General features: G+C 37.3%; 1 protein-coding gene across 1 annotated transcript in view; it reads left to right on the top strand.

The window, feature by feature from the left end:
• GBE1 (1,4-alpha-glucan branching enzyme 1) overlaps positions 1-25,792 on the top strand; it is a 279,362-nt gene extending 253,570 nt beyond the window's left edge. The window contains exons 15-16 of the mRNA XM_088024239.1: positions 16,533-16,648; positions 25,031-25,792. Of these exons, the coding sequence (XP_087880365.1) occupies positions 16,533-16,648; positions 25,031-25,087 (173 nt within the window). The 3' untranslated portion in view covers positions 25,088-25,792. The remainder of the gene's footprint in view (positions 1-16,532; positions 16,649-25,030) is intronic.
• Positions 25,793-26,630: the final 838 nt, after the last annotated feature.

The raw sequence follows: 26,630 nt of genomic DNA, 5'->3' as shown, positions 1-26,630 counted from the left end.
ATCTACATAAAATCTGGTTCAAAACCTGCCAGAAATTTTGCTCATTTGGATTATATAAGTCATTTTCATGTCTAACCATCGTGACCAAAACGTTTCTTGATTTCGTTTTGAATGGTACAAACATGTACTTTGCAGAAATAACTTAGCCACTTTACTCTTTGCTTGTATTATTTCCTCTGTCTACCCAGTAAGGTTAAACCAGTATGATTGTTTTAAAGATGATTGCAAACTACTATATTAGATTTATTATGCCCCTGGAAAATATATTTATTAGCAGTCACTTGTGCGTTTAAAGCTCTCGCCCCCATTTTTTTAGTGCCTACGGGGAAATGTTTACTTTGAATCTTTTCCCTCACAATCATTAATCTGGGTACAGTTATGATAGTTATGGGCTGGGTGCCCAGAAATACTCGGGAATAACTGGGAGTGATGGGGTGCACGCACATGCCTGCAGGCTATTCTTTATAATTTTTCTTGGGAAGCTAGCTCAGCCCATCCTCAATCTGAAGCACTGAGTGGGGCCCTAGAGTATCATGATTTTCTGTTTGGCCTGAAACTTACAAAAGAAAGAGGGATATACATTAACTATACATATAAGTTATGACTTCAAATAAAAAAATATTTACTACCAACACTAAGATAATCAGTTTTGATATGTTTAAGTATTTTAATGTTCACAAACTTTTCAATCTTTCAATGGCAGAGGGTGGGAGAGTGGTAGAACTTATTATCCCTAGATGTATATCCTGGCCTTGCAAAATTATTTTTTTAATATTATTTTGTTATGTTAATCACCATACATTACATCATTAGTTTTTGATGTAGTGTTCCATGATTCATTGTTTGCGTATAACACCCAGTGCTCCACGCAGAACGTGCCCTCTTTAATACCCATCACCAGGCTAACCCATCCCCAACCCCCTCCCCTCTAGAACCCTCAGTTTGTTTCTCAGAGTCCATAGTCTCTCATGGTTCGTCTCCTCCTCCAATTTCCGCCCCCTTCATTCTTCCCTTCCTGCTTTTTTTTTTTTTTAAACATATAATGTATTATTTGTTTCAGGGGAACAAGTCTGTGATCCAACAGTCTTACACAGTTCATAGCGCTCACCATAGCACATACCCTCCCCCATGTCTATCACCCAGCCACCCCATCCCTCCCACCCCCCACCACTCCAGCAACCCTCAGTTTGTTTCCTGAGATTAAGAATTCCTCATATCAGTGAGGTCATATGATACATGTCTTTCTCTGATTAACTTACTTCGCTCAGCATAATACCCTCCAGTTCCATCCACGTCATTACAAATGGCAAGATTTCATTCCTTTTGATGGCTGCATAATATTCCATTGTGTATATATTCCACATCTTCTTTATCCATTCATCTGTCGATGGACATCTTGGCTCTTTCCACAGTTTGGCTATTGTGGACATTGCTGCTATAAACATCAGAGTGCACGTACCCCTTCAGATCCCTACATTTGAATCTTTGGGGTAAATACCCAGTAGTGCAATTCCTGGATCATATGGTAGCCCTGTTTGCAACTTTTTGAGGAACCTCCATACTGTTTTCCAGAGTGGCTGCACCAGCTTGCATTCCCACCAACAGTGTAGGAGGGTTCCCCTTTCTCCGCATCCCCGCCAACATCTGTCGTTTCCTGGCTTGTTAATTTTAGCCATTCTGACTGGTGTGAGGTGATATCTCACTGAGGTTTTGATTTGGATTTCCCTGATGCCAAGCGATGTTGAGCACTTTTTCATGTGTCTGTTGGCTATTTGGATGTCTTCTTTGGAAAAATGTCTGTTCATGTCTTCTGCCCATTTCTTGATTGGATCATTTGTTCTTTGGGTGTTGAGTTTAAGAAGTTCTTTATAGATTTTGGATACTAGCCCTTTATCTGATATGTCATTTGCAAATATCTTCTCCCATTCTGTCAGTTGTCTTTTGGTTTTGTGGACTGTTTCTTTCGCTATGCAAAAGCTTTTTATCTTGATGCGGTCCCAATGGTTCATTTTTGCCCTTGCTTCCCTTGCCTTTGGCGATGTTTCTGGGAAGAAGTTGCTGCGGCTGAGGTCGAAGAGGTTGCTGCCTGTGTTCTCCTTTAGGATTTTGATGGACTCCCGTCTCACCTTTAGGTCTTTCAACCATTTGGAGTCTGTTTTTGTGTGTGGTGTAAGGAAATGGTCCAGTTTCCTTCTTCTGCATGTGGCTGTCCAATTTTCCCAACACCATTTGTTGAAGAGACCGTCTTTTTTCCACTGGACATTCTTTCCTGCTTTGTCAAAGATTAGTTGACCATAGAGTTGAGGGTCCATTTCTGGGCTCTCGATTCTGTTCTGTTGATCGATGTGTCTGCTTTTGTGCCAGTACCATGCTGTCTTGATGATGACAGCTTTGTAATAGAGCTGGAAGTCCAGAATTGTGATGCCACCAGCTTTGCTTTTCTTTTTCAACATTCCTCTGGCTATTCAGGGTCTTTTCTGGTTCCATACAAATTTTCGGATTATTTGTTCCATTCCTTTTTTTTTTTTTTAATTTTTTATTTATTTAATTGACAGAGAGAGACACACACACACAGCGAGAACAGGAACACAAGCAGGGGGAGAGGGAGAGGGAGAAGCAGGCCTCCCGCCGAGCAGGGAGCCCGATGCAGGGCTCAATCCCAGGACCCCGGGACCATGACCTGAGCTGAAGGCAGACGCTTAACCGACTGAGCCACCCAGGTGTTCCATTTCTTTGAAAAAAGTGGATGGTATTTTGATAGGGATTGCATTGGATGTGTAGATTGCTCTAGGTAGCACTGACATCTTCACAGTATTTGTTCTTCCAATCCATGAGCATGGAACGTTTTTCCATTTCTTTGTGTCTTCCTCCATTTCTTTCATGAGTATTTTATAGTTTTCTGAGTACAGATTCTTTGCCTTTTTGGTTAGATTTATTCCTAGGTATCTTATGGTTTTGGGTGCAATTGTAAATGGGATCGACTCCTTAATTTCTCTTTCTTCTGTCTTGGTGGTGGTGTATAGGAATGCCACTGATTTCTGTGTATTGATTTTCTATCCTGCCACTTTACTGAATTTCTGTATGAGTTCTAGCAGTTTTGGGGTGGAGTCTTTTGGGGTGAAATTATTTTTTATGTATTTTTGATATATATACATATATATATATATCCTTGTTTTATAGAGTTAACATTTATATATGTTTCATTGTATTCCAATGAAGGCTGTATTAGAGTAAGTTTGGGAAAAGGTATTTCTTTATAGCTGAAGTCAAAATTATTTTGAGTTCCAAAGCACAATGTTTTTGTAAAAAATGTTGAATCTGCATGGTCAAAACTCATTTAGATGACAAAGTATGTGGTTAAAGGTGAATAAAAATCTTATTTTTTTCTTTTTCAGTTCTAAATAATTGCTATTGCTTCATCAAATAATTGAATTTACAAGTTCTTTGGGCAATCCTTAATGACACAGACAAAAAACAACAATTTTAGAGGATGCTTAGGCTAGAAGTGTGGGCATATTTTTTCATTATTATACTTTAACTGTGGGCATATTTTTTCATTATTATTCTTTCTTGAGTTATTGAGAAACAATGATATTTTTTATTTCAAGTTATATAACCTTCTAGGATAAAGAAAAGTTCCTAGTTGGGTTAGGCAAAGTATTCTGTAAAGTATTTAGAATAATATTCCTGTTTGCATAGAGAAATACGTGGTACTTAATACTTGGTATTATCATTCAGTTAGCTATTTACTGGTATATGTCATTAAGCATACCTAAGCATAAACTAATAATTTGCATGGAAATTTATTTCCAAAAGCATAGCAATACATTAATTAACATGGTAGATAATACTTGAGCCCCCTCATCCTTTGAGTTTGTTTTATTGCTATTCTGCATTATACAGTTTCTAAAAATTTACAGCCAAGGAGGTAAACTTAAAGGAATTGTAGTTAATTGCAGAAACTTATTGCTGATGACATGAGGACATCTTAGATTATACTAGAAATATACTTCTATTTTGTACTTAATTAAAACATTTGGTTGTCATTTAAACTTTTAATTAAGACAGTGCTCACAAACTTGAATGTGTATGTAGCTTTTTACAAAAACACCAAAATATTAATATGAACCAGTAAGAGTAAAAAAAAGATTGTTCCCTTAGAGAGAAGTTGTGGTGTTTGGCATTTATTATATCTTAAAATACACTTTGGTTATATTCAATAATACATTCCTTTATTTACTTTCACATTACTCTCTGTTTTAATTTTGTTTTAGAAATATAATATCTAGGGATATTTTAAAACTAACATTAAGAAGAGAAAAAATTTAAATGGATATTTTCCATTGAAAGTAGCTTAGTCATAAATGCCACATTGCCATAAAATAGTTTTGAAAAAATAATTAAAATATCAGGATTCCTTTTCTATGATGAATTTTTAAGTTAGTATATATTTTAGATCACAGAAGTAAATGTGGGAATGCCTAAATCAGACACACAGACACACCTAACCTCACATTAAGACACATACAGATTTATACAATATAGAGCAACACATCACAAGTCTTTGCTACTTTTGCATTTGGAAAAAGACCAGAGAGAGCAACTAAAAGGTGTAATGTATGGCCCAGTGTATTGCCTAGGCATAATTTAGCTATATTTATGAAATAAAGGAACATCTATTTAAGATGGTATACAGTTATAACTGAAGATTTTGTGGATTGCAGCTGGTAATAAATAAAATTCAACTCATGACACATAAAAAGAGAAGGATTATGTTGGAACACTGTGGCTAGTCCTGTGCTGGTAGTTGTTTTCAGATTGTTAAAAATACAAAATTGTCTTTGCTTTCCAGCACCTGTTCTTACTCTACCAGATGTTTGTTCACAGTTCCTTAAAATTTTATATGGAATATTTCTTGCCTTTGATAGAGATTCTTTCTCCTGGGGCCATTGAGCTCCCAGTAGTTATTGCAACCATAATAATATGGGTGGGCTGATTAAAGACTCAGATCTGAAAATAATATAATAAATGCATATATTCTAAGATGTACATTTTTTTCACATTTAAGCTTGTCTTCATTTGGGATGTGTCCTACAGTGAATGGCATGGTAGTGATATTTTTTTTTCTCTTTATTGGGATTATATAAAATAATTCATCTTAAAATTGATGATGCCTTAGATGTAAAGATGGATGGTAACTTACCATCTTTGCCATCTTTGTGTTCACCTAGTGACTGGAGAACCCCTTTCATTGTCACTCAATTTGAAACCTCAGGGGTTGTACCTTACAATAAATTTCCTTCGCTTCATCAGCGGGAGTGAAGTGAGTTTAGTGCAGAATGATATAAATGATAGTACTTCTTACATCAAAATCCTTATACTTTGAACAGACACTTTATCAAGTAGCTGAGCAAACACAGCAGCTTTTGAAGTATTTGAAGAGCCATTGAATTTAAGAGTCTTCATGCCTTCACTCTTCTTTAATCTTATTAGTATAGGTCTTCAGAACATGGCTCTTGCTTGGTTCAAATTTAAGGACATAGATTATACAATAATGCTTAAAACTTCTTATCTATTTCAACCTGTTGATAGATATATCAAATACTTAGGAAGCTCTTGAATTTAAAATAAGAAGAAATCATAATATTTTTAAATGACATTCAAATGGATAAGGACCTATTTGATCTCTTTTGTAGAAAAAAATCCTTATAAAATAATTCCATCATTCTATCATTTTTTTTCCTACTGTATTTTCCCAAATTGAGCAAGGTGTATTTTTTGGTCCAATATTTTGTATTACCAATAAAATGACCAAATGAACCTAATGAACAAGAATGGATCGAGAACAAATATAATAAATGTCAGATATTCACACTCCATAAGGAATGTTAAGAATTCAGTCTTTGAACATCAGTCTTTTAAGTGTAACAAGATTAATCATTTAGATGAATATCATTCTATCTGCTTTTTAACTTTTTATTCCTCTCATGTCATATTCATTCTGGCCTCTTTATTCTAAGAATCGCAACTTTAGAATTATACAAGAAACTGTTTATGAAAAGACTTTGCCTGATTCTCCATATAAACTAGGTGCCCAGGTGTAGAGAGTAGGGTAATTAGATTACATTCGACTGGTGTGTACATCCCAACTCTGCCACTGAACTGATTGTGTGTCTCTGGGTGCACACATTCTCTCCTGCTTCTGTCTCCCCATGTGGTGCATTGGTGTCCTTACTTTTCCATCCAAATTCTCATTGATGTATCTATGCCTCTCCATTCACACTCTCTGAGGTTAGCCATACTGCTATCCGTGGACCTTGTAAGACTCCCGACTGTTCTCTCTGACCTGATCTTTTCTTTGTCCATCTTATCCTACCCCCAACCTCCAGGTTAATTTTCTTGATTGTCATACTCTTTCTCACCAATCCTCAACATTCTCATACTTCATTACCAAAATAAATCTTAACAGTCTAGCCCAGCCTTCAAAACGCTCTATAGACAGTCAGTCCTACCTTTCCTCCTGGGCTCTCCCTCTCATTGCATATTGCTTTCTGCTTTATTTATAGACATTCAGGTGCATGTGTTACCTTTCCTTACAGCTGTAAGTAGTATGTAAACTAAGACCATATCTTAGCCTTTTTTTTTTTTTATCTTACACAGTGCCTCATACATTTTGTGTACTTAGTGAGTGGGGGAGTAAAGATAACTTATTCTACTTTCCTCTAATACAAAAATATAAGATACGGAATTTGACCTTTCTTGGTGAATCAGAATTGTCCTGAATGTTTCAAAGATGTAGTGAGAACCTTTTATGAAAAGACATTCTGTTAAGTATCAGGAGGTAGCTATAAATGAAGCAGGGCCTTTTGAGGTATCCTGCTAAATTTATTCTATCTGCTACAGAATTAGAAACCATATTTAAAAAATAATGTAAAATAAGTGTAAATTCTCTCAGAGTTCTATTTTCAGAGAAGTCCTTTAGTGAAAGATGGGGGTTTGCAGGGATTTTGGTGCTGTTTGGGTGCCCTGTTGTGTGTGCGTATGCACATGAGAAAGAAGGAATAAGGGAATGCCTGAGTGAGAGATAAGAAATCAATCAGTCAGTCAATCCAGGTGCTCAAATAACTGCCTTAAAATTGTTTGTTCTAAGCAGTGTCCCTAAAAGATGGGTTTCTAATACTCAAATAATAGGTGGTAGTAATTCACAATTATAAGGCTCTTCCACAATTATTACTTTTATTTTTTATTTATTTTTTAATACACATTTGTTTTACTCTTATTATGTTGTTAATCATCATACATTACATCATTAGTTTTTGATGCAATGTTCCACGATTCATTATTTGCATACAACACCCAGTGCTCCATGCAGAACGTGCCCTCCTAAACACCCATCACCAGGCCAACACATGCTCCCACACCTCTCCTTCTAGAACTCTCAGTCTGTTCCTCAGAGTCCATCGTCTCTCATGGTTCATCTCCCCCTCCGATTTCCCCCCCTTCATTCTTCCCCTCCTGCTCTCTTCTTCTTCTTTTTTTTTTTTTAACATGTAATGTATTATTTGTTTCAGAGGTACAGATCTCTGATTCAACAGTCTTGCACAATTCACAGCACTCACCATACCACATACCCTCCCCAATGTGTATCACCCAGCCACCCCATCCCTCCCACCCCCCACCACTCCAGCAACCCTCAGTTTGTTTCCTGAGATTAAGAATTCCTCATATCAGTGAGGTCACATGATACATGTCTTTCCCTGATTGACTTATTTCGCTCAGCATAACACCCTCCAGTTCCATTCCCCTCATTGCAAATGGCAAGATTTCATTCCTTTTGATGGCTGCATAATCCATTATATATATATACCATATCTTCTTTATCCATTCATTTGTCAATGGACATCTTGGCTCTTTCCATAGTTTGGCTATTGTGGACATTGCTGCTGTAAACATCAGGGTGCATGTACCCCTTGTGATCCCTACATTTGTATCTTTGGGGTAAATACCCAGTAGTGCAATTGCTGGATCATATGGTAGCTCTGTTTGCAACTTTTTGAGGAACCTCCATACTGTTTTCCAGAGTGGCTGCACCAGCTTGCATTCCCACCAACAGTGTAGGAGGGTTCCCCTTTCTCCGCATCCCCGCCAACATCTGTCGTTTCCTGGCTTGTTAATTTTAGCCATTCTGACTGGTGTGAGGTGATATCTCACTGAGGTTTTGATTTGGATTTCCCTGATGCCAAGCGATGTTGAGCACTTTTTCATGTGTCTGTTGGCCATTTGGATGTCTTCTTTGGAAAAATGTCTGTTCATGTCTTCTGCCCATTTCTTGATTGGATCATTTGTTCTTTGGGTGTTGAGTTTAAGAAGTTCTTTATAGATTTTGGATACTAGCCCTTTATCTGATATGTCATTTGCAAATATCTTCTCCCATTCTGTCAGTTGTCTTTTGGTTTTGTGGACTGTTTCTTTCGCTATGCAAAAGCTTTTTATCTTGATGCGGTCCCAATGGTTCATTTTTGCCCTTGCTTCCCTTGCCTTTGGCGATGTTTCTGGGAAGAAGTTGCTGCGGCTGAGGTCGAAGAGGTTGCTGCCTGTGTTCTCCTTTAGGATTTTGATGGACTCCCGTCTCACGTTTAGGTCTTTCAACCATTTGGAGTCTGTTTTTGTGTGTGGTGTAAGGAAATGGTCCAGTTTCCTTCTTCTGCATGTGGCTGTCCAATTTTCCCAACACCATTTGTTGAAGAGACTGTCTTTTTTCCACTGGACATTCTTTCCTGCTTTGTCAAAGATTAGTTGACCATAGAGTTGAGGGTCCATTTCTGGGCTCTCGATTCTGTTCTGTTGATCGATGTGTCTGCTTTTGTGCCAGTACCATACTGTCTTGATGATGACAGCTTTGTAATAGAGCTGGAAGTCCAGAATTGTGATGCCACCAGCTTTGCTTTTCTTTTTCAACATTCCTCTGGCTATTCAGGGTCTTTTCTGGTTCCATACAAATTTTACAATTATTTGTTCCATTTCTTTGAAAAAAGTGGATGGTATTTTGATAGGGATTGCATTGAATGTGTAGATTGCTCTAGGTAGCATTGACATCTTCACAATATTTGTTCTTCCAATCCATGAGCATGGGACGTTTTTCCATTTCTTTGTGTCTTCCTCAATTTCTTTCATGAGTATTTTCTAGTTTTCTGAGTACAGATTCTTTGCCTCTTTGGTTAGGTTTATTCCTCGGTATCTTATGGTTTTGGGTGCAGTTGTAAATGGGATCGACCCCTTAATTTCTCTTTCTTCTGTCTTGTTGTTGGTGTATAGGAATGACACTGATTTCTGTGCATTGATTTTCTATCCTGCCACTTTACTGAATTTCTGTGTGAGTTCTAGCAGTTTTGGGGTGGAGTCTTTTGGGTTTTTCACATAAAGTATCATATCATCTGCAAATGGTGAGAGTTTGACTTCTTTTTTGCCGATTTGGATGCCTTTTATTTCTTTTTCTTGTGTGATTGCTGTGGCTAGGACTTCTAATACTATGTTGAATAGCACTGGTGATAGTGGACATCCCTGCCGTGTTCCTGACCTTAGGGGAAACGCTCTCAGTTTTTCCCCATTGAGAATGATATTTGCTGTGGGTTTTTCATAGATGGCTTTTATGATATTGAGGTATGTACCCTCTATCCCTATATTCTGAAGAGTTTTCATCAAGAAAGGATGCTGTACTTTGTCAAATGCTTTTTCTGCATCTATTGAGAGGATCATATGGTTCTTTCTTTTATTAGTGTATTGTATCACATTGATTGATTTGCGGATCAATCTTGCAGCCCAGGAATAAATCCCACGTGGTCGTGGTGAATAATCCTTTTAATGTACTGTTGGATCCTAGTGGCTAGTAGTTTGGTGAGAATTTGCATCCATGTTCATCAAGAATATTGGTCTGTAATTCTCCTTTTTGATGGGGTCTTTGGTTTTGGGATCAAGGTAATGGTGGCCTCATAAAACGAGTTCGGAAGTTTTCCTTCCATTTCTATTTTTTGGAACAGTTTCAGAAGGATAGGTATTAATTCTTTCAATGTGTGGTAGAATTCCCTTGGGAAGCCATCTGGCCCTGGGCTTTTTGTTTGTTGGGAGATATTTGATGACTGCTTCAATTTCCTTAGTGGTTATAGGTCTGTTCAGGTTTTCTATTTCTTCCTGGTTCAGTTTTGGTAGTTGATACATCTCTAGGAATGCATCCATTTCTTCCAGATTATCAAATTTGCTGGCATATACTTGCTCATAATATGTTCTTATAATTGTTTGTATTTCTTTGGTGTTGGTTGTCATCTCCTTTTGTTCATAATTTTATTTATTTGGGTCATTTCTCTTTTCTTTTTGATAAGTCTGGCCAGAGGTTTATCAGTCTTGTTAATTCTTTCAGAGAACCAGCTCCTAGTTTTGTTGATCTGTTCTACTGTTCTTTTGGTTTCTATTTCATTGATTTCTGCTCGATCTTTATTATTTCTCTTTTCCTGCTGGGTTTAGGCTCTATTTGCTGTTCTTTCTCCAGCTCTTTTAGGTGCAGGGTTGGGTTGTGTATTTGAGACCTTTCTTGTTTCTTGAGAAAGGCTTGTATTGCATATACTTTCCTCTTAGGGCTGCCTTTGCTGGATCCCAAAGATTTTGAACAGTTGTGTTTTCATTTTCATTGGTTTCCATGAATTTTTTTAATTCTTCTTTAATTTCCTGGTTGACCCATTCATTCTTTAGTAAGATGCTCTTTAGCCTCCACGTATTTGAGTTCTTTCCGACTTTCCTTTTGTGATTGAGTTCTAGTTTCAAAGCATTGTGGTCTGAAAATATGCAGGGACTGATTCCAATCTTTTGGTACCAGTTGAGACCCGATTTGTGACCTAGGATATGATCTATTCTGGAGAATGTTCCATGGGCACTAGAGAAGAATGTGTATTCCGTTGCTTTGGGATGGAATGTTCTGAATATATCTGTGAAGTCCGTTTGGTCCAGTGTGTCATTTAAAGTCTTTATTTCCTTGTTGATCTTTTGCTTAATGATCTGTCCATTTCAGTGAGGGGGGTGTTAAAGTCCCCCACTATTGTTGTATTGTTGTCAGTGTGTTTCTTTGCTTTTGTTATTAATTGGCTTATATAATTGGCGGCTCCCATGTTAGGGGCATAGATATTTACAGTTGTTAGATCTTCTTGTTGGATAGGCCCTTTAAGTATGATATAGTGTCCTTCCTCATCTCTTATTACAGTCTTTGGTTTAAAATCTAATTTGTCTGATAAAAGGATTGCTACCTCAGCTTTCTTTTGGTGTCCATTAGCATGGTAAATGGTTTTCCACCCCCTCACTTTCAATCTGGGGGTGTCTTTGGGTCTAAAATGAGTCTCTTGCAGACAGCATATCGATGGGTCTTGTTTTTTTATCCAGTCTGATAGCCTCTGTCTTTTGATTGGGGCATTTAGCTCATTTACATTCAGGGTAAGTGTTGAACGATATGAATTTAGTGCCATTGTATTGCCTGTAAGGTGACTGTTACTGTATATTGTCTGTGTTCCTTTCTAGTCTATGTTGCTTTTAGGCTCTCTTTGCTTGGAGGACCCATTTCAATATTTCTTGTAGGGCTGGTTTTGTGTTTGCAAATTTCTTTAGTTTTGTTTGTACTGGAAGCTTTTTATCTCTCCTTCTATTTTCAGTGACAGCCTAGCTGGATATAGTATTCTTGGCTGCATATTTTTCTCATGTAGTGCTCTGAATATATCATGCCAGTCCTTTTTGGCCTGCCAGGTCTCTGTGGATAGGTCTGTTACCAATCTAATGTTTCTACCATTGTAGGTTACAGACCTCTTGTCCCGAGCTGCTTTCAGGATTTTTCTTTGTCTCTGAGACTCGTAAGTTTTACTATTAAATGTCGGGGTGTTGACCTATTTTTATTGATTTTGAGGGGGGGTTCTCTGTGCCTCCTGGATTTTTATGCCTGTTTTCTTCCCCAAATTAGGGAAGTTCTCTGCTATAATTTGCTCCAATATACCTTCTGCCCCTCTCTTTCTTCTTCTTCTTCTGGGATCCCAATTATTCTAATGTTGTTTCGTCTTATGGTATTGCTTATCTCTTGAATTCTGCCCTCATGATCCAGTAGTTGTTTATCTCTCCTTTTCTCAGCTTCTTTATTTTCCATCATTTGGTCTTCTATATCACTAATTCTCTCTTCTGCCTCATTATTCCTAGCAGTTAGAGCCTCCATTTTTTATTGCACCTCATTAATAGCCTTTTTGATTTTGACTTGGTTAGATTTTAGTTCTTTTATTTCTCCAGGAAGGGTTTCTCTAATCACTTCCATGCTTTTTCAAGCCCAGATAGTATCTTTAAAATCAACTGTCATTAGAGTCATTCTGAACTCTAGTTCTGACATCGTACTAATGTCCGTATTGATTAGGTCCCTGGCAGTCAGTACTGCCTCTTGTTCTTTTTGTTGAGGTGATTTTTTTTCGTCTTGTCATTTTGTCCAGAGGAGAATAGATGAATGAGAGAACAAAATGCTAACAGGGTAGGGTGCCTGGGTGGCTCAGTTGGTTAAGCGACTGCCTTCAGCTCAGGTCATGATCCTGGAGTCCCTGGATCAAGTCCCACATCCGGGCTCCCTGCTTGGCAGGGAGTCTCCTTCTCCCTCTGACCCTCCCCCCTCTCATGTGCTCTCTCTCTCTCTCTCTCTCTCTCATTCTCTCTGTCTCAAATAAATAAAATCTTAAAAAATGCTAACAGGGTAACAACGTCCCCAGAAAATATACACTAAACAAATCAGAAAAGACCTGAAACCAGAGGAAAAGAAAGAAAACAAGAGAAAAAGATAACGATAAAAACAAAGAAAAACAAAACAAAAAAAACAGAATATGATCAAATATCAAATATCAGTCTGGTGCACAGATCAGTGCCACACATTAGATTTTGGGTGTATTTTGGTCTGTTAGAAGAAAGTGCCTCCCAAAATTTTAAGGAAAGAAAAACTTATACATGTACAAAAAAAGGGTTAATATGATGAAGGGATGGAATATGACTGTAAAGATGAAAATTATAAAAGATTTTATAAAAGGAATTGATAAGAAGTTTGTTGAAAAATGAAAGAAGAGGATTTAAAAAAAAAGGAGCGAATGTGATCAGGCAGGAGACTAGAAGAAAGTCATACACTAGAGATTTAGGGTATATTTTGATCTGTTGGAAGAAACTGTATCTCAAAATTTTAAAGAGAGAACAACTTACATATACGTATACCAAAAATAAAGGTAACTACTATGAAGGGATAGAATATGACTCTAAAAATGAAAAATAAAAAATATTTTAAAAAAGATTGATAAGATGGTTGAAAAAGGGAAAAGAAAAATTCAAAAAAAAAAAAAGAAAAGACAGTTAAAAAAATTAACTTTGAAAGATGAAAGAATCATGGGGAAAAAAGCCATGAATTCTCTGTTCAGTATTCCCCTAGCGCTGGAGTTCTCCCGTTCTCCTTGATCGGTAAACTTGGTCTTGGCTGGCTGTTCTTGCTGATATTCTGGGGGAGGGGCCTGTTTCCATGGTTCCCAAATGTCTTTGCTGGAGGCGGAATTGCCCCGCCCTTGCTGGGTCCACACTAAGTAATCAGCTTGGGTTTGCTCTCGAGAGCTTTTGTTCCCTGCAAGCTTTCCGTACAGCCCTTCCAAAAAGCAGTCGCTTTTCTGTTCAGAGAGTTGTGCTACTCTTTTCTTCAATCTCCTGTTGAGTTCGTAGGTGTTCAGAATGGTTTGATCCCTATCCAGCTGAATTCCTGGGACCAGACGAAATCGAGGTCTCCTACTCCTCTGCCATCTTGCTCCGCCCCCCTTCCACAATTATTACTTTTATTCTAGTGTTTTAAATTATTGTAATTTCTGGAGCTCGAGTGTTGCTTTTCTAAAGGAAGTTATTGTATTCCCTGAGTAATAAAGACATAGGGCTGGGTAATTCCAAAAGTGGCCACAGCAGAATTTTTTCTTTAAATTATAAATTAGAGAAACAGTTCCAAACTGATGTTTTAAAACTTTCATTATGACTTTTGTAAGCTTTTGCTTTCTGGCTACAAATTATATATATTAAGTGAGTAGATTCCAAGCATTTAAATATGATGATCCCTTTTCAATGTCAAAAAGAAATGGACTTTTATAACAATTGTTCTTTCAGTATCCTTGATTGAAAAAATATATAAGCAAAACCTTACTCTAAATCTTGTGACTTTTTAAATGAATCTGCATTTTATTAATCAAAAAAAGCTGCACATTATTTAAAATACAGTATCTAAATGTGTATAATAACATAATTTAGGCTTCAGACAATGCCTGATGCAAATATAGATTCCCAGTCCGTTATAATAACATAATTACTCATTCGGTGAGATCCTTTTAATAATAGCCACCAGTGAATATCAACCCACAGGTTGGGAACCCCTGCTTTTAAAGAGATACTTGCTTTCTTCAGACACTACTACCAATTATTAAGTTGGTATAGTTAAGATTATATTAAGTTAATCTTATAGTTAAGATCACTACTAATTTAATAATTGATACTCTATTTCAAAAGTTTTTAAAGTATTCCAGGACATCAGTCTCTAAATTGTACTTATTTTTCTCAGTTTTGTTCTTTTTGCTTTTTGAAGATTTTTTTTTAAGATTTTATTTATTTATTTATTTATTTGACAGAGAGCAAGAGAGCACAAGCAGGGGGAGGGGGAGAGGCAGAGGGAGAGGGAGAAGCAGACTTCCTGCTGAGTAGGGAGCCCTACATGGGGCTTGATCCCAGGACCTTGGAATCATGACCTGAGCCGAAGGCAGATGCTTAACCATCTGAGCCACCCAGGTGCCCCATTTTTTTTTTTAAAGATTTTTGCTTTTTGAAGATTTGTACAAGTATTTAATGAACTAGGATGAAGAACAAAAGCTAAACTTTATTTTTAATAGTTCCTTTCATTCCACAAGGCTTCATTTATTTACAGTGTCTCCAGTTATTTATTTTCACTATCTGTGTTTTGCCATTAAATGATTTCGAATGCTCAAGTCATTTTCAGCTATATTGAGTGACTTTAGAATTTGCCTGTGCCCAGTAGTCATCTTTTGAATCTCAGTCTTTCTCTCTCTGTCTCTCTCTTGTTAAACACTAACATTCTGATTATCAGTTTGAATTTGAGTCAGAGCAGGCTGACCTAGATTGACTGAAATGGAGTCACCCCTCCCAGCAAAAGTTCCTTTAGCGAGTTTGTCTGAATCTCTTACCTAGACAGAGATTCCCTAGGCATGAAAATGATGGTCATTGTTTGTCACCATGTGTACTTTTAATGTGATACTTTTTAATGAAAATATACAAACACTTCTGAATCAAAGATTTATATACCAGAGAAAGAAAACACAAAGCATTTAAATCTCTTTGTATCCCTCCTTGGGCTAGAAGAAAGTTAAGATTTCTATATGTACTCATGTACATTTACTTAAAGAATTTTGTATTAAGTATCATGTCTAGACATTTAGAGCATAATAATTTTTTTTTTAAGATTTTATTTATTTGTCAGAGAGAGACAGAGCACAAGCAGGGGGAGAGGCAGAGGCAGAGGGAGAAGCAGGCTCCCCGCTGAGGAAGGAGCCCGATGTGGGACTCCATCCCAGGACCCTGGGACCATGACCTGAGCCGAAGGCAGCCGCTTAACCGACTGAGCCACCCAGGCGTCCCTAGAGCATAATAAATTTGAACACAATAGCCATAGCTTTTATTTTGTTGTAAATACAGTAATAAAACATACTTAATAACTCACCTGAAAAAACAGATGTTAAATGGTATCAGACCACGTGAATGCAGCATGACTCTCTGTGTAACATGGATGGATAGTATGTTTTCATGATCTTGTGTGTTTATAGCAGGAGGAGACCTGCTTTGTTCTGCACTCTTCAGACCACACATGGACACTTGGTTCACTTGTGTTCCTCACTTTGATTAACTGGAATGAAGTTGGAGATGGGGAAGGAGTAAAAAGCCATATCAAATGAGAAATTCTTAAAGGTCCTGGGATTACATTTAGTATGTATTAAGTAATAGATGTAGAGGACACATGGAGGTAGCATAACTATTATTAAATATTTGAAAGGTTACTGAATTTTGAATTTATTCTTTATGGCTTTTCCGGGTTGAAAAGTCCCAAGAAGTCAAATTTCCATTCACTGTAGAGGTGACTTTCTAATGAATGGGATGGGTTGTAATATGAGTAAAGTAGATTCTCTGTTCATGAGGACAGTCAGTCCCAGCTTGGATGATCATGTGATAAGCTGTGATAGGATAGCAAGGATCCCATGGGTGTGTGAACCAGAGTCTCTAACACCCCTTTCAAACATGAAGATCTCTGAAATATTAGAAAAGAAATGGGTATATAACACTAAACATGATTTAACAATGTTCAGAATACTCACTTTCAAATTGCTATCTCAGAACATATTTTATAATGTCTCATTTCTCTCCTGAACCATTGTGATTCCTTAAAAGCTGTACATTCAAAATTGTGCTAGATACAGATGCAGCAGAATATGGAGGACATCAGAGATTGGACCACAATACCGATTTTTTTTCTGAAGATTTTAAACATAATGAGCGTCCCTATTCTCTTTTGGTAAGTAAGGTCTTTAAGATCTTTTCATTGCATTTTCATTTAACCCTTTATTTTTAAAGTGATGTTTTTGTCCAAAGAAACAACTCTTCAACAAGTAAGTGGCATGTAAAAACAAAACAAAACAAAACAGGGAGGGGTTGATAGAGAATAAGTGAGCTAAAACATTCAGAGCGGTGTGTGTGGTGCTAGACTGAATTTGCTTTTGGAAAACTGATAGGGGTATTTGGTGGACAATTGGGGAAGTTTGGATATTAATAGGAATAAAAACTATTTCTCAAAAAATAAGGGGAAGGCATTTTTTGCTATTTTTTATGTAACTTACTTCCCTTCTGTTCTTGCTTTCTGTATATTTTACATCCAGCAGATTTCTACATTATTGACTGTCTAATGAAGTTTAATGTAAAACACCTTAAGAAGGTCTATAAAAATCTATCTTTTTTCTTTCTTGCAGCCAATTAAAGACTGAATTCATTCTTACAAAATTTTCTGATTTCCTCATATCACTGAGGAAAACATTAAACCATATAACTAATTTTTACTTTGTGTTGTTAACACATGTGAAAAAAACTGCTTTAAACTGTAAGGCTTCTTTTAAAAATGTAGGATTTAGAAACTCTCCAGATTTGGAGGTCAAAAGGGAGAATCTGTAAGAGACCCCTGGTTCCCTCATTTTTCTACTATATTCCCACCTCTTAAAGTGGTGCAAGTACATCACTTTGTAAATCACCATGTTAGATACAGAATCAGCTTGCCAAAGACAGTGGCATAAAATAAATGAAAAGAGCAGAAATGAGTAAGATTGAGTTGTGGGTTAAGGGTCTGAGGAAAGGGTAATGGCCACAGGAGAAGTGAGTGTTACTCTAACAGTATGTGCGTGCATATAGGTGGTAATGATGGTGATGCTTATGTAGCTTTAGATACAGGTATAGATACATATGCATTCTTAAAAGGGAGGGCTTCACGGTGCTATCAGACTTTTTCAACAAAGAATAATTGTTGTAGTTTGTCAGAACATTCAGCTTTGCCATGTAAAGATTGATAAAAATTGTTTCTAAATGAATTTTATTTTTTTAAGATTTTATTAATTGAGAGAGAGCACACAAGTGGGGGGAGGGGTGGGGGGGTGGGGAGAGAGAATCTGAACCTAACTCCACGCTGAGCGGGGAGCCCGAAGCAGGGCTCAGTCTCACAACCCTGAGATCATGACCTGAGCTGAAATCAAGAGTCAGGCACTCTTCCAACTGAGCCACCCAGGCACCCCTCTGAAATGAATTTTAGAAATTATCTTGGGGGACACCTGGGTGGCTCAGTCAGTTAGGCGTCTGACTCTTGATTTTGGCTCAGGTCATGGTCTCAGGGTCCTGAGATTGAGCCCTGTGTCCAGCTCCAGGCTCAGCATGGAGTCTCCTTAAGATTCTCTTTCTCCCTCTCTCTCTCTGTTCCTCCCCGTGATTGTGTGCGCTCTCTCGCTAAATAAATAAATAAATAAATAATAATAAATAAATAAATAATCTTTTAAAAAACTCTCTTAAAGTTCTGCAATAACCAGAAGAGTTAGAGACCCCTGAGGGACTAAGGAAGAGCATTCAGCTTGCAAAGAGGACCCATAGAGAAGCAGCAGCTTGCTGCGAGAAAGCTGGGGTTGAACCAGTCAAACCAGACTGAAAGGAATTCGGAAGAGTCAGGCTAAATGTGTGTGTAGCAAACTTCCTAAAGCTTCATGTGTCCAGTGAGGGTTCTGTTAGGTAGAGAGGCATGGTAGAACACTGAAAAGACCACAGAATGTCGTGGCAGCAAACTTGGGATGGAGCCCCCTGTCTGCCATTGACTAGTTCTGAGAACTTGAGTTCTCACCCTTTCTGCACTGCATTTTCCCTCATCTGTGTAATGAGGATTAGTATAGTATCCTCCCAACAGCAAGAGATTCTTGAGGCATAAACTCATTAACATAAGTTTTTTGGAAACTGCAAAACGCTATTTCCCATGTACTTTAAAGGTATTATTGTTACGGCTGTTCAGTTCTTTTTTAGGTATTTTAAGCACATCCAGATACTAGGTGCTTTGAGGACACATGGTTAAGAAGACCTCCTCCCAATTTGGGAGAAATTATAATCTTAGGCAAGGGCTCAAAATCTTTGGGGATGGGCAGAAAATATCTTGCCATCCTTTCAATTTTTGTAAGAGTAAAAATATTCTATCCTAATTAGAACAAGCCAACTCACAGCGGCAGCAACAGTCAGGAGATTATTTTGCAAGTACTCACTGAATTTATCTTGCAAATAAGGAATGCACAGTTCTAAATTAGCAGGTGGAGTGGAGAGTAGCGCATAAGCGTTGATAACAGGTAGAGGAATACAGTGCTGCAAGCACGTGAGAAATAGAACATAGCTTAACACCACTGCCTGTATTAGAATTCTGATCCAGCTTGGTCAGAAAGGTAATGATTAAGCTCTGTCTTCCCAGCAGCAGCATCTTGTTTCAATAACTTCAGGTGCTTCAGGAAACACTCATTTGAATGTCTTTAGGCTCCAGGTGAAATAATCACTGGTTTTAATATAGGAATGAGGGAGCCCAAATAGACCAGAAAATCCAATAAAACATGTTCCTTCTTGCCAGAGTTATCCTTTGAAGAGCCAGAGGGGGGAGGAAATCACACTAAAAAAACAAACCTATTCAAAGAATGCCTCATTATAATGGGATTCTTTATTAAAGGAGGTCATATGTGCTGGGATCCAATCAGGTTTCTTGAACATGACTGTAGGCACTCTAGATCTCATTCTGCCACCAGCGAGAGATCACTTTTGCTTCCCACATGAGAAAAGAAGGCATCTTTCCTTCTCCGTGAAATGTCTGCCCGTCGTAACAAGTACACGGTATTTACTAAAGCTTAATTTGCAAGCTCAGTAATCCAAAGGATCTGCTGAATAAGTGTCAAATCTGTTTTCAAAGATAGTAACAAACAGAGCTTGAAGGCATCTTAAAATATGAAGGAATATTAAAATAGCCATACAAGCTGCAGCATCAGCAGGTACCATTCCCGCGTCTTCCTTACCATGTACTCCACCGGTTGAAACTGGGAAGCCGGACGAGAACCGCGTGTGTGTTACCGTTGAAACATATTTGCTAAGGTCAGAGTAGCCCACGAATGCCAAGAAGCGACGGGTCAGAATTTCTCCATTCTGCTTTACTGGCAGTTATTGGAAATTCCATTTTAGCACACTCACTTCTCTATATTTTGGTTTCTGATAGAGGAACTTCTATGAACTTATATGTTACTTACGTGTCGGGTGGGCACACTGGAAGCAGGCAGGCGTCCTTTCCCTTCTCTGGTTCATAAATTCAAATTCCCTGGCACAAATGGAAGAACAGATTATTGAACCTAAAACGAGAATTAGTTTCCTTTACAGTAACTCAAGTAGTCTCAAGGGTGAAATATGGATAAGGCAATAATTTTAGCCTTTATTACTTTGCCAGTTAGGCTCCTTATCATTAAGAAGTAGATCTCTTTAGCCCCACATCCGGCTCCCTGCTCCGCGGGAAGCCTTCTTCTCCCTCTCCCACTCCCCCTGCTTGTGTTCCCTTTCTCTCTGTATCTCTCTCTGTCAGATAAATAAATAAATAATCTTTAAAAGGGGGGGGGGAGTAGATCTGTTTATTCTTATTCTAAATTTGGGAATTCAAAAGCAGACTTTTGGTTTAAATAGGGAATTCGGCATAGATGTATTATTGTCTTTATTGTCCCTTAGTTGTATTAGAAATACAATTTAGCGATTGGGAAATGTCTTTTTCTCTATCCCAAATCATAAACATGTTTAGGTTTTTCAGATAAGAAAAAAAATCAAACTATTCTTAAAGCTTATTCTTTTTTAATATTTCTAAATTAGACAATATGGATTTCTATTTAGAAATATTTATTAGCATCACTTTTCTCTTAGCCTAACATAAAATAATGAATTAGAATAAGATTTATTTTTTCTCAGAAAATATTTTATGAACTAAAGCACGTATGTGAAAATTGAAATTATTTTATATATCAAACTTATTTTTCAAAATAATTTGTAATTCTTTTGTGACAAATGTGTGTATGTAGACTATTAAAGGTCTAATGCCCTTTTCATCAAATGATGTTATCACCCTTCAATTATGTGCTATTGCTAAATTTAGCAATTTCTAAGAAAATTTAAAAATTAAAGTATTTTTCACTTAAAAGTCATTTTAAAATTTTGTTTTCAAATTTTTGACACCCTGTTTTCAAAAATTGTATAATTAATTTTTGCAACTCAATTATGATCCTAGATTAACATAATCCTTTGCCTGGATGTCATCATATAGTAGATTATTGTGTGATCCGTTTTGGTATTTTTGTTGTTGTGGGGTTTTTTGTTTTTGTTTTGTTTTTAGCCATGTTAGTGTTCAGCATAGTGATTAAGTCATTAAGGTAGTCAAAATAACTGGGTAGATTAGCATGCATTTTGCCTCTCTTAATAAGTGAATTGGGTTATACTGTGGCATTCGGATTCCTTCTGAAGTGTTGACTATAAATATTAGCTAAAAGAAATGAAATTCATGGCCATTCATCACATTGCCTCATATGTTCTTAATGTGATCCTAACCACAAAATCTTTAGGGCTTAATGGCTAACACATGGGCGTGGTATGTATGTTGATCAGCATATATTATCTGTGATGTGCATACTAAACAGTTTTTCTATACATGTACTTAAATACAAATTGTTTATATTTAAATATGCTTAAACATTTTCATGTTTAAACCTACTTAAATTATGTTCATATTTCTTTTCACTTGCTGTATGAATCAAAACTATTTTTAGAATTAAAATTACAAAATGAGTGTTACAGAGCCAATACTTAGCACTAAATTATAAAGCCCCCAAACCGTTCATGTCTGTAATTGTCTCATCATAAGGATTAGTTCTGATTATCTTAAATCCTTTAGTATAATTGGTAGTCATTTCCTAACCACTAAGAAAATTGATTTACATACTCAGAACCCTAATAAAGAAGAAAACTCAAAATTCCATAAATAGCCATAGTTAAGAAAAAGCACTTGCTTGGGGGAGTTCTTTCATGTTGCCTATACTGCAAGGGCTCTAGAGCAACAGAAACACATTCTAGTAATTAACACTGCAGTGAAAAATATAATTGCACAATATTCCTATTAATGATACTATACAATTATCAACCGAAGGTTTTTTGAGCAGATAGTATTAAGAGGTCTCTAAGTGTGACTGGAATTGGCATCATAAAGCTCCTTACATAAAATGACCAGCATCATTTAGTAAGAGTTCTTGGAGCATTTTTTTAACCATTAAATGCCAAAATAGGAAACTAAATGCATATATTGCAAGCCTTGAACTTCTTGTCATCCCTTTTGTTTTACTCTTAAATTTGGGGTGGCTAAAATACCAAAAGATCACAGAAAGGAGGATTTTTTTCTAAATTATAGGTTTATAGTTTTCATTTGTATTTAGTAATGAAATTAGTTATGAGGTTATGAATCAAACAGAGTAGATGCCAAAACTCTGTAGGATTCAAATAGGAGATTGATGTGACCTGTCCTGATCGATCACTGTGCCACACTGAGCAGAGACCTGTACTTATTTGTTTAGGTCTGACTTGTTTGTTTCATTGCATCTGTCTGCAGAGCCTTGAACTTCTCAGAATCCTTTTATATGCATATAAGACCATACCTAAAATCAAAGGAATGTTTTTAATGTAAAGGGAACTGAAATTCTTTTGTCTAGTCTTTGGTGCTACTTGAAAAATTTAGATTGGTCTTCAGTTTTAAAATGCTTAGAACATGGGGCACCTGGGCGGCTCAGTCATTAAGTGTCTGCCTTCAGCTCGGGTCATGGTCCCAGGGTCCTGGGATGGAGCCCCGCATCTGTCTCCCTGCTCAGCAGGAAGACTGCTTCTCCCTCTCCCACTCCCCCTGCTTGTGTTCCCTCCCTCACTGTGTCTCTCTCTGTCAAATAAATAAATAAAATCTTTAAAAAAAAATGCTTAGAACAGTTCAGAATCATTCTATTATAACCTGCTGTCCCACTGATTAGTTATACCTAGTTTATGATTCCCCAAACTACACACGTAGAATAGAGTAAGTACCTGGCAAACTCCTTTGAAAGGGCAGAACACTGTCTCTCACTCCTGCCTGTTTTGATAAGAGTTGGAGAGAGAATTGGTTGAACCTGTAAATTATAGGAAAAATAGAGGGAAACAGATTATGGCATTGACATAAAGTGTTTCCCACACTTAATGACTGCAAGGACATAATATTTATCTTTTGGAAGTACTGGAAGCAAATCAAACTGTGAGACATTGAGCTACCCAGTGACTGTTAGCATTTGTGAAATTTTTCTCAGATGATCATTTTCTAAAATCACTATTAATTGAAGATTAGAAAAACTCTAGTTACTACATTCATAATATAAATTTCTTTTTAAAATGCCGTCATTTTACAACCACTTTAATCTTTATTGTTCAAAACTAACCAACTATATTAGTGTATCTGATTTTTTTCTTAGAGTCGTGAGAGTTCTTTATCACAAAAACCTTAAGGGAAAACATTGTGTTCAATTGAAGAGTTGAGATGTATTGGACATACAGTAGTCTCATTCAGTGAAAATCAGCTGTTCTGTTCATTTTTTTTTTTTCGCTTAAGCCCTGCCTGCTTTGCATCTTTCATTCTGGTCCCATGCAATAAAAGCTTTTTTTTTTCTTTTTTTAACCCATCAGTCAGACTTTCACTTAAAGATAAAATGACTGAAATAATAAAATATTTGCAGTGTCAGAAATGGAGAGATGCTGTCACAATGATGACAGCAGTCTAATATTATTTTTACTGTTTGTTAACAGTAAATATGTTATATGTAAAATAGCACATAGATAAACATCAAGCAGTTCAGATCACTTCTCGATTTTATAAAAAGTATTTCACATATAAGTGTATTAAAGAATATCTTACAATATATGCACGTTATTGGGCCCACTTTTATTTATTCCTTTATTCATTGTTCATTATTTTATGTAGTCACCATTGGCACCTACTTTGTCCACTGGCACCTATGAAGAGTTAGAAATATGAAGACATAGAGCTTCTGCCCTTTTAAAGTTCATCGTCTGGTGGGGAGGACAGATCATAAACTTGAAAAAAATCACAAATTGTGTTAGATGTTCAGAAAGAAAGAAAAATGCCCTTTAACCAGAGAACTTGGATTCGACTCCTATCTCTGCCATTTACAAAGTGTGTGAGGTTGGGAAAATTATTTAGCTGCTTCGTGCCTCCATTCCCTCATCTGAAAAATGGAGGTGATAGCAGTAAGGCCTCACAGGGTGGTCGTGAGGGTTGAACGAACTAGTACTTAAAAGACCAGGGAGACGGACAGAGGGCACATACTGAGCACTTAGTAACTGTTACCTGCGATTCCCATTGTTTGGTGCCTCACCACACAGAAGGGAAATCTGGGACCCAGAGAGGCAAAGCAACACAGCCAAGGTTGCCCAGATTTAAAAAAAGAAGAAGAAGAGGAAGACGAAGACAAAGAAGGAGGAGGGGGAGGGGGAGCAGGAGGGGGAGGAGGAAACAAACAAAAATGGAGCTGTCATAGGAAAAGTGGAGAAGCTATCCCATCTAGCGTTGTCAAGGGACAACCCTCTGTGGAGCTGCAACTTTTTAAAATGCAAGAAATAGGAACTAGCAAGGTAGAGTATTCTGAGCCCAGAGGAGGGAAGAAAGGGCCGCCTATAGGCGGACCCTGGTGTGAGGGGAGAAGAGACTTGTGCCACACTGAGTTGAGATGGGAGATGGAGTCTCTCGCGGGAAGGAGCGCAGTCAGGACCCTGCAGGGCGTGGAGAGGATGCGTATTGTATTTTAAATGCAGGGGCAAGCTTTTTGACTGGGAGGGACCTAAATACCCTTAGGATCCCTTATATCACCTTTCAGGTTTAGTTCTTAAAATGACAGAAGACAAAACAGGATGACAAATAAGAGTCTGGTGTAGAGCAATGTTCGGTCTATTACTGTTGTTCACCTGAATAGAATAACACTGTTACCTTAGGACAGCCTTCCTGTACCACCGGATGGTGCCTCGACAGCCGCGAGTGTCCTTTACAGTCCTCGTGGCTCCGGATCGCTGGGTTTTGTAAAGTATATGGCGCCCTCTAGTGGTGCTTGCTTCAAAGGAGGCTCACGTAGGTGCCAGGACTGCTGAACTGTAGAAATAAATGTCTGCTGGGAGCCTGCGGAAGCGTAAAGATAACCGTAACTTGAAGCAAATGTGAGAGGGCATCATGTCCTTTTGCCATAAGGTCATCGTGTTCAGTATTTCTTTCAATTGCACTGACATGATTGTGTTGACTTAGGTGTACATTCCAAGCCGAGTGGGCCTCGTCCTTCAGAACGTGGATATGCCCAACTGAAGAGACGGAGTTTCAGCTTCACCGGAAGACGTGTGCTTTGTTTTCCTGTTTTCATTGTCATAGAGTTCAGAATGTGTGAGCTTGCAAAACACGGCTGTCTAGACGAAACATCAGGGTCTGAAATTTAATATTGGCTTGTGCAAATGAATGTCAGACTTTAAGTAGAGGGGGGTATATTTTTGAAATTTCAAAGATCCTAGACTCTATTTTCCAGGCATCTGAGCAGCTAGGATTCTCAAATGAAGTATTCTATGTAATGCCTTTAAACAACTACACTCTCTAGGCCAATATTTGATCCTTAAAGTTCAAATTTGAATCATGTGTCCTGTATGATTATTTCTGTTGAATGTATACAGTATTTTTTTAAGATGAATATTTGGTGACTTTATTTGTTCTAAGTATATCTTGGTTTAAAATACAAAGCACCAAGTTTGTTACTATTGGTTTTTTTTAATTGTGTTTAGAAATACTGTAATAAGTATGTAGTAATAATATAAAGTTAAGAACTGAGTCAAAGATAATATAAAGCCATTATCTATAAACTCATACATGCTTCATTTTGCCTGCGTTTTATCTTGTGATCTCTGCTTCACTTTGTAACTTGGTGAATGCCGGTATCTCCGTCTTTCTGAAGACCTGAATTGGTAATTGTAACATTTCAGAAAACTTCTTGTACTGTCGATCAATAAAAAAAATTGCAAAATTGCCTTTGCTAATGTTTACTTTGCTGGACTACCATGGGGGTTGATTTAGAATGAATGTTAAAATGCTTATCTTACCTCTGATACCCCCCCCCACATATATGCACACGTGCACAATGGGCCAGCCATGGGGTTAATAATAGTTTTTCTTTAGGTACTATTTTGTAATGTAAGATTATACTAACCAACTCAGATATCCAAGCTACTCTGCAGCTGTAAACCTGAACACTTTCAGACGTTGAATTAATTATCTCAACTCAGTGGGATACTCAGTCATGAGGTTGCCAGTCAAAGCATTAAATAGTAGGCCACAGGTCTAAAATCACTGATACATAATTCATTCATAACTGAGAAATTATGATGCATTTATAAGACAAAGTATCTGTCATGTTTTTTAAAGATCTTGTTTTCCCCTTTACATTAATACATTAATAGTGACGGCTTCTTTTTTTGTTTTTAGCCTGATTGTTCATGACTAAGGAGCAGTACTTGGAAGTCTTTCTATTAAAAACTTATTCAGTATGGAAAGGGTTAGCAAAAGAGACTTTTATAGCAAACCTATTATGTATTTACCATTTTTCTTATAACTTAGGTCTGAAATATGGTGTTTGCTTTAACTTCAGTGTAGAGTAATAATCTGATTTCCTGACAGAATCAGTGATGCTAAGCTGATAATGATACCTACTAGGAAACTTCACTGAAAGCTTCTGTGTTGCTTTTCCTGCTTACCAGAATGCTCTGAATATCTTAGCACTGCCATGATCTGTGCACTGTACCCGTTATTGATAACAATACGACGCACAGGGGCGCCTGGGTGGCTCAGTCAGTTAAGTGTCTGCCTT

Source organism: Eumetopias jubatus, unplaced genomic scaffold, assembly GCF_037043125.1.
Source record: "Eumetopias jubatus isolate StellerSeaLion01/CBP00866 unplaced genomic scaffold, mEumJub1_p1.0 scaffold_1, whole genome shotgun sequence".
Classification (NCBI taxonomy): Eukaryota; Metazoa; Chordata; class Mammalia; order Carnivora; family Otariidae; genus Eumetopias; species Eumetopias jubatus.
The sequence above is the reverse complement of the archived record's forward strand: the minus strand, read 5'-3'. Positions and strand labels throughout refer to the sequence as shown.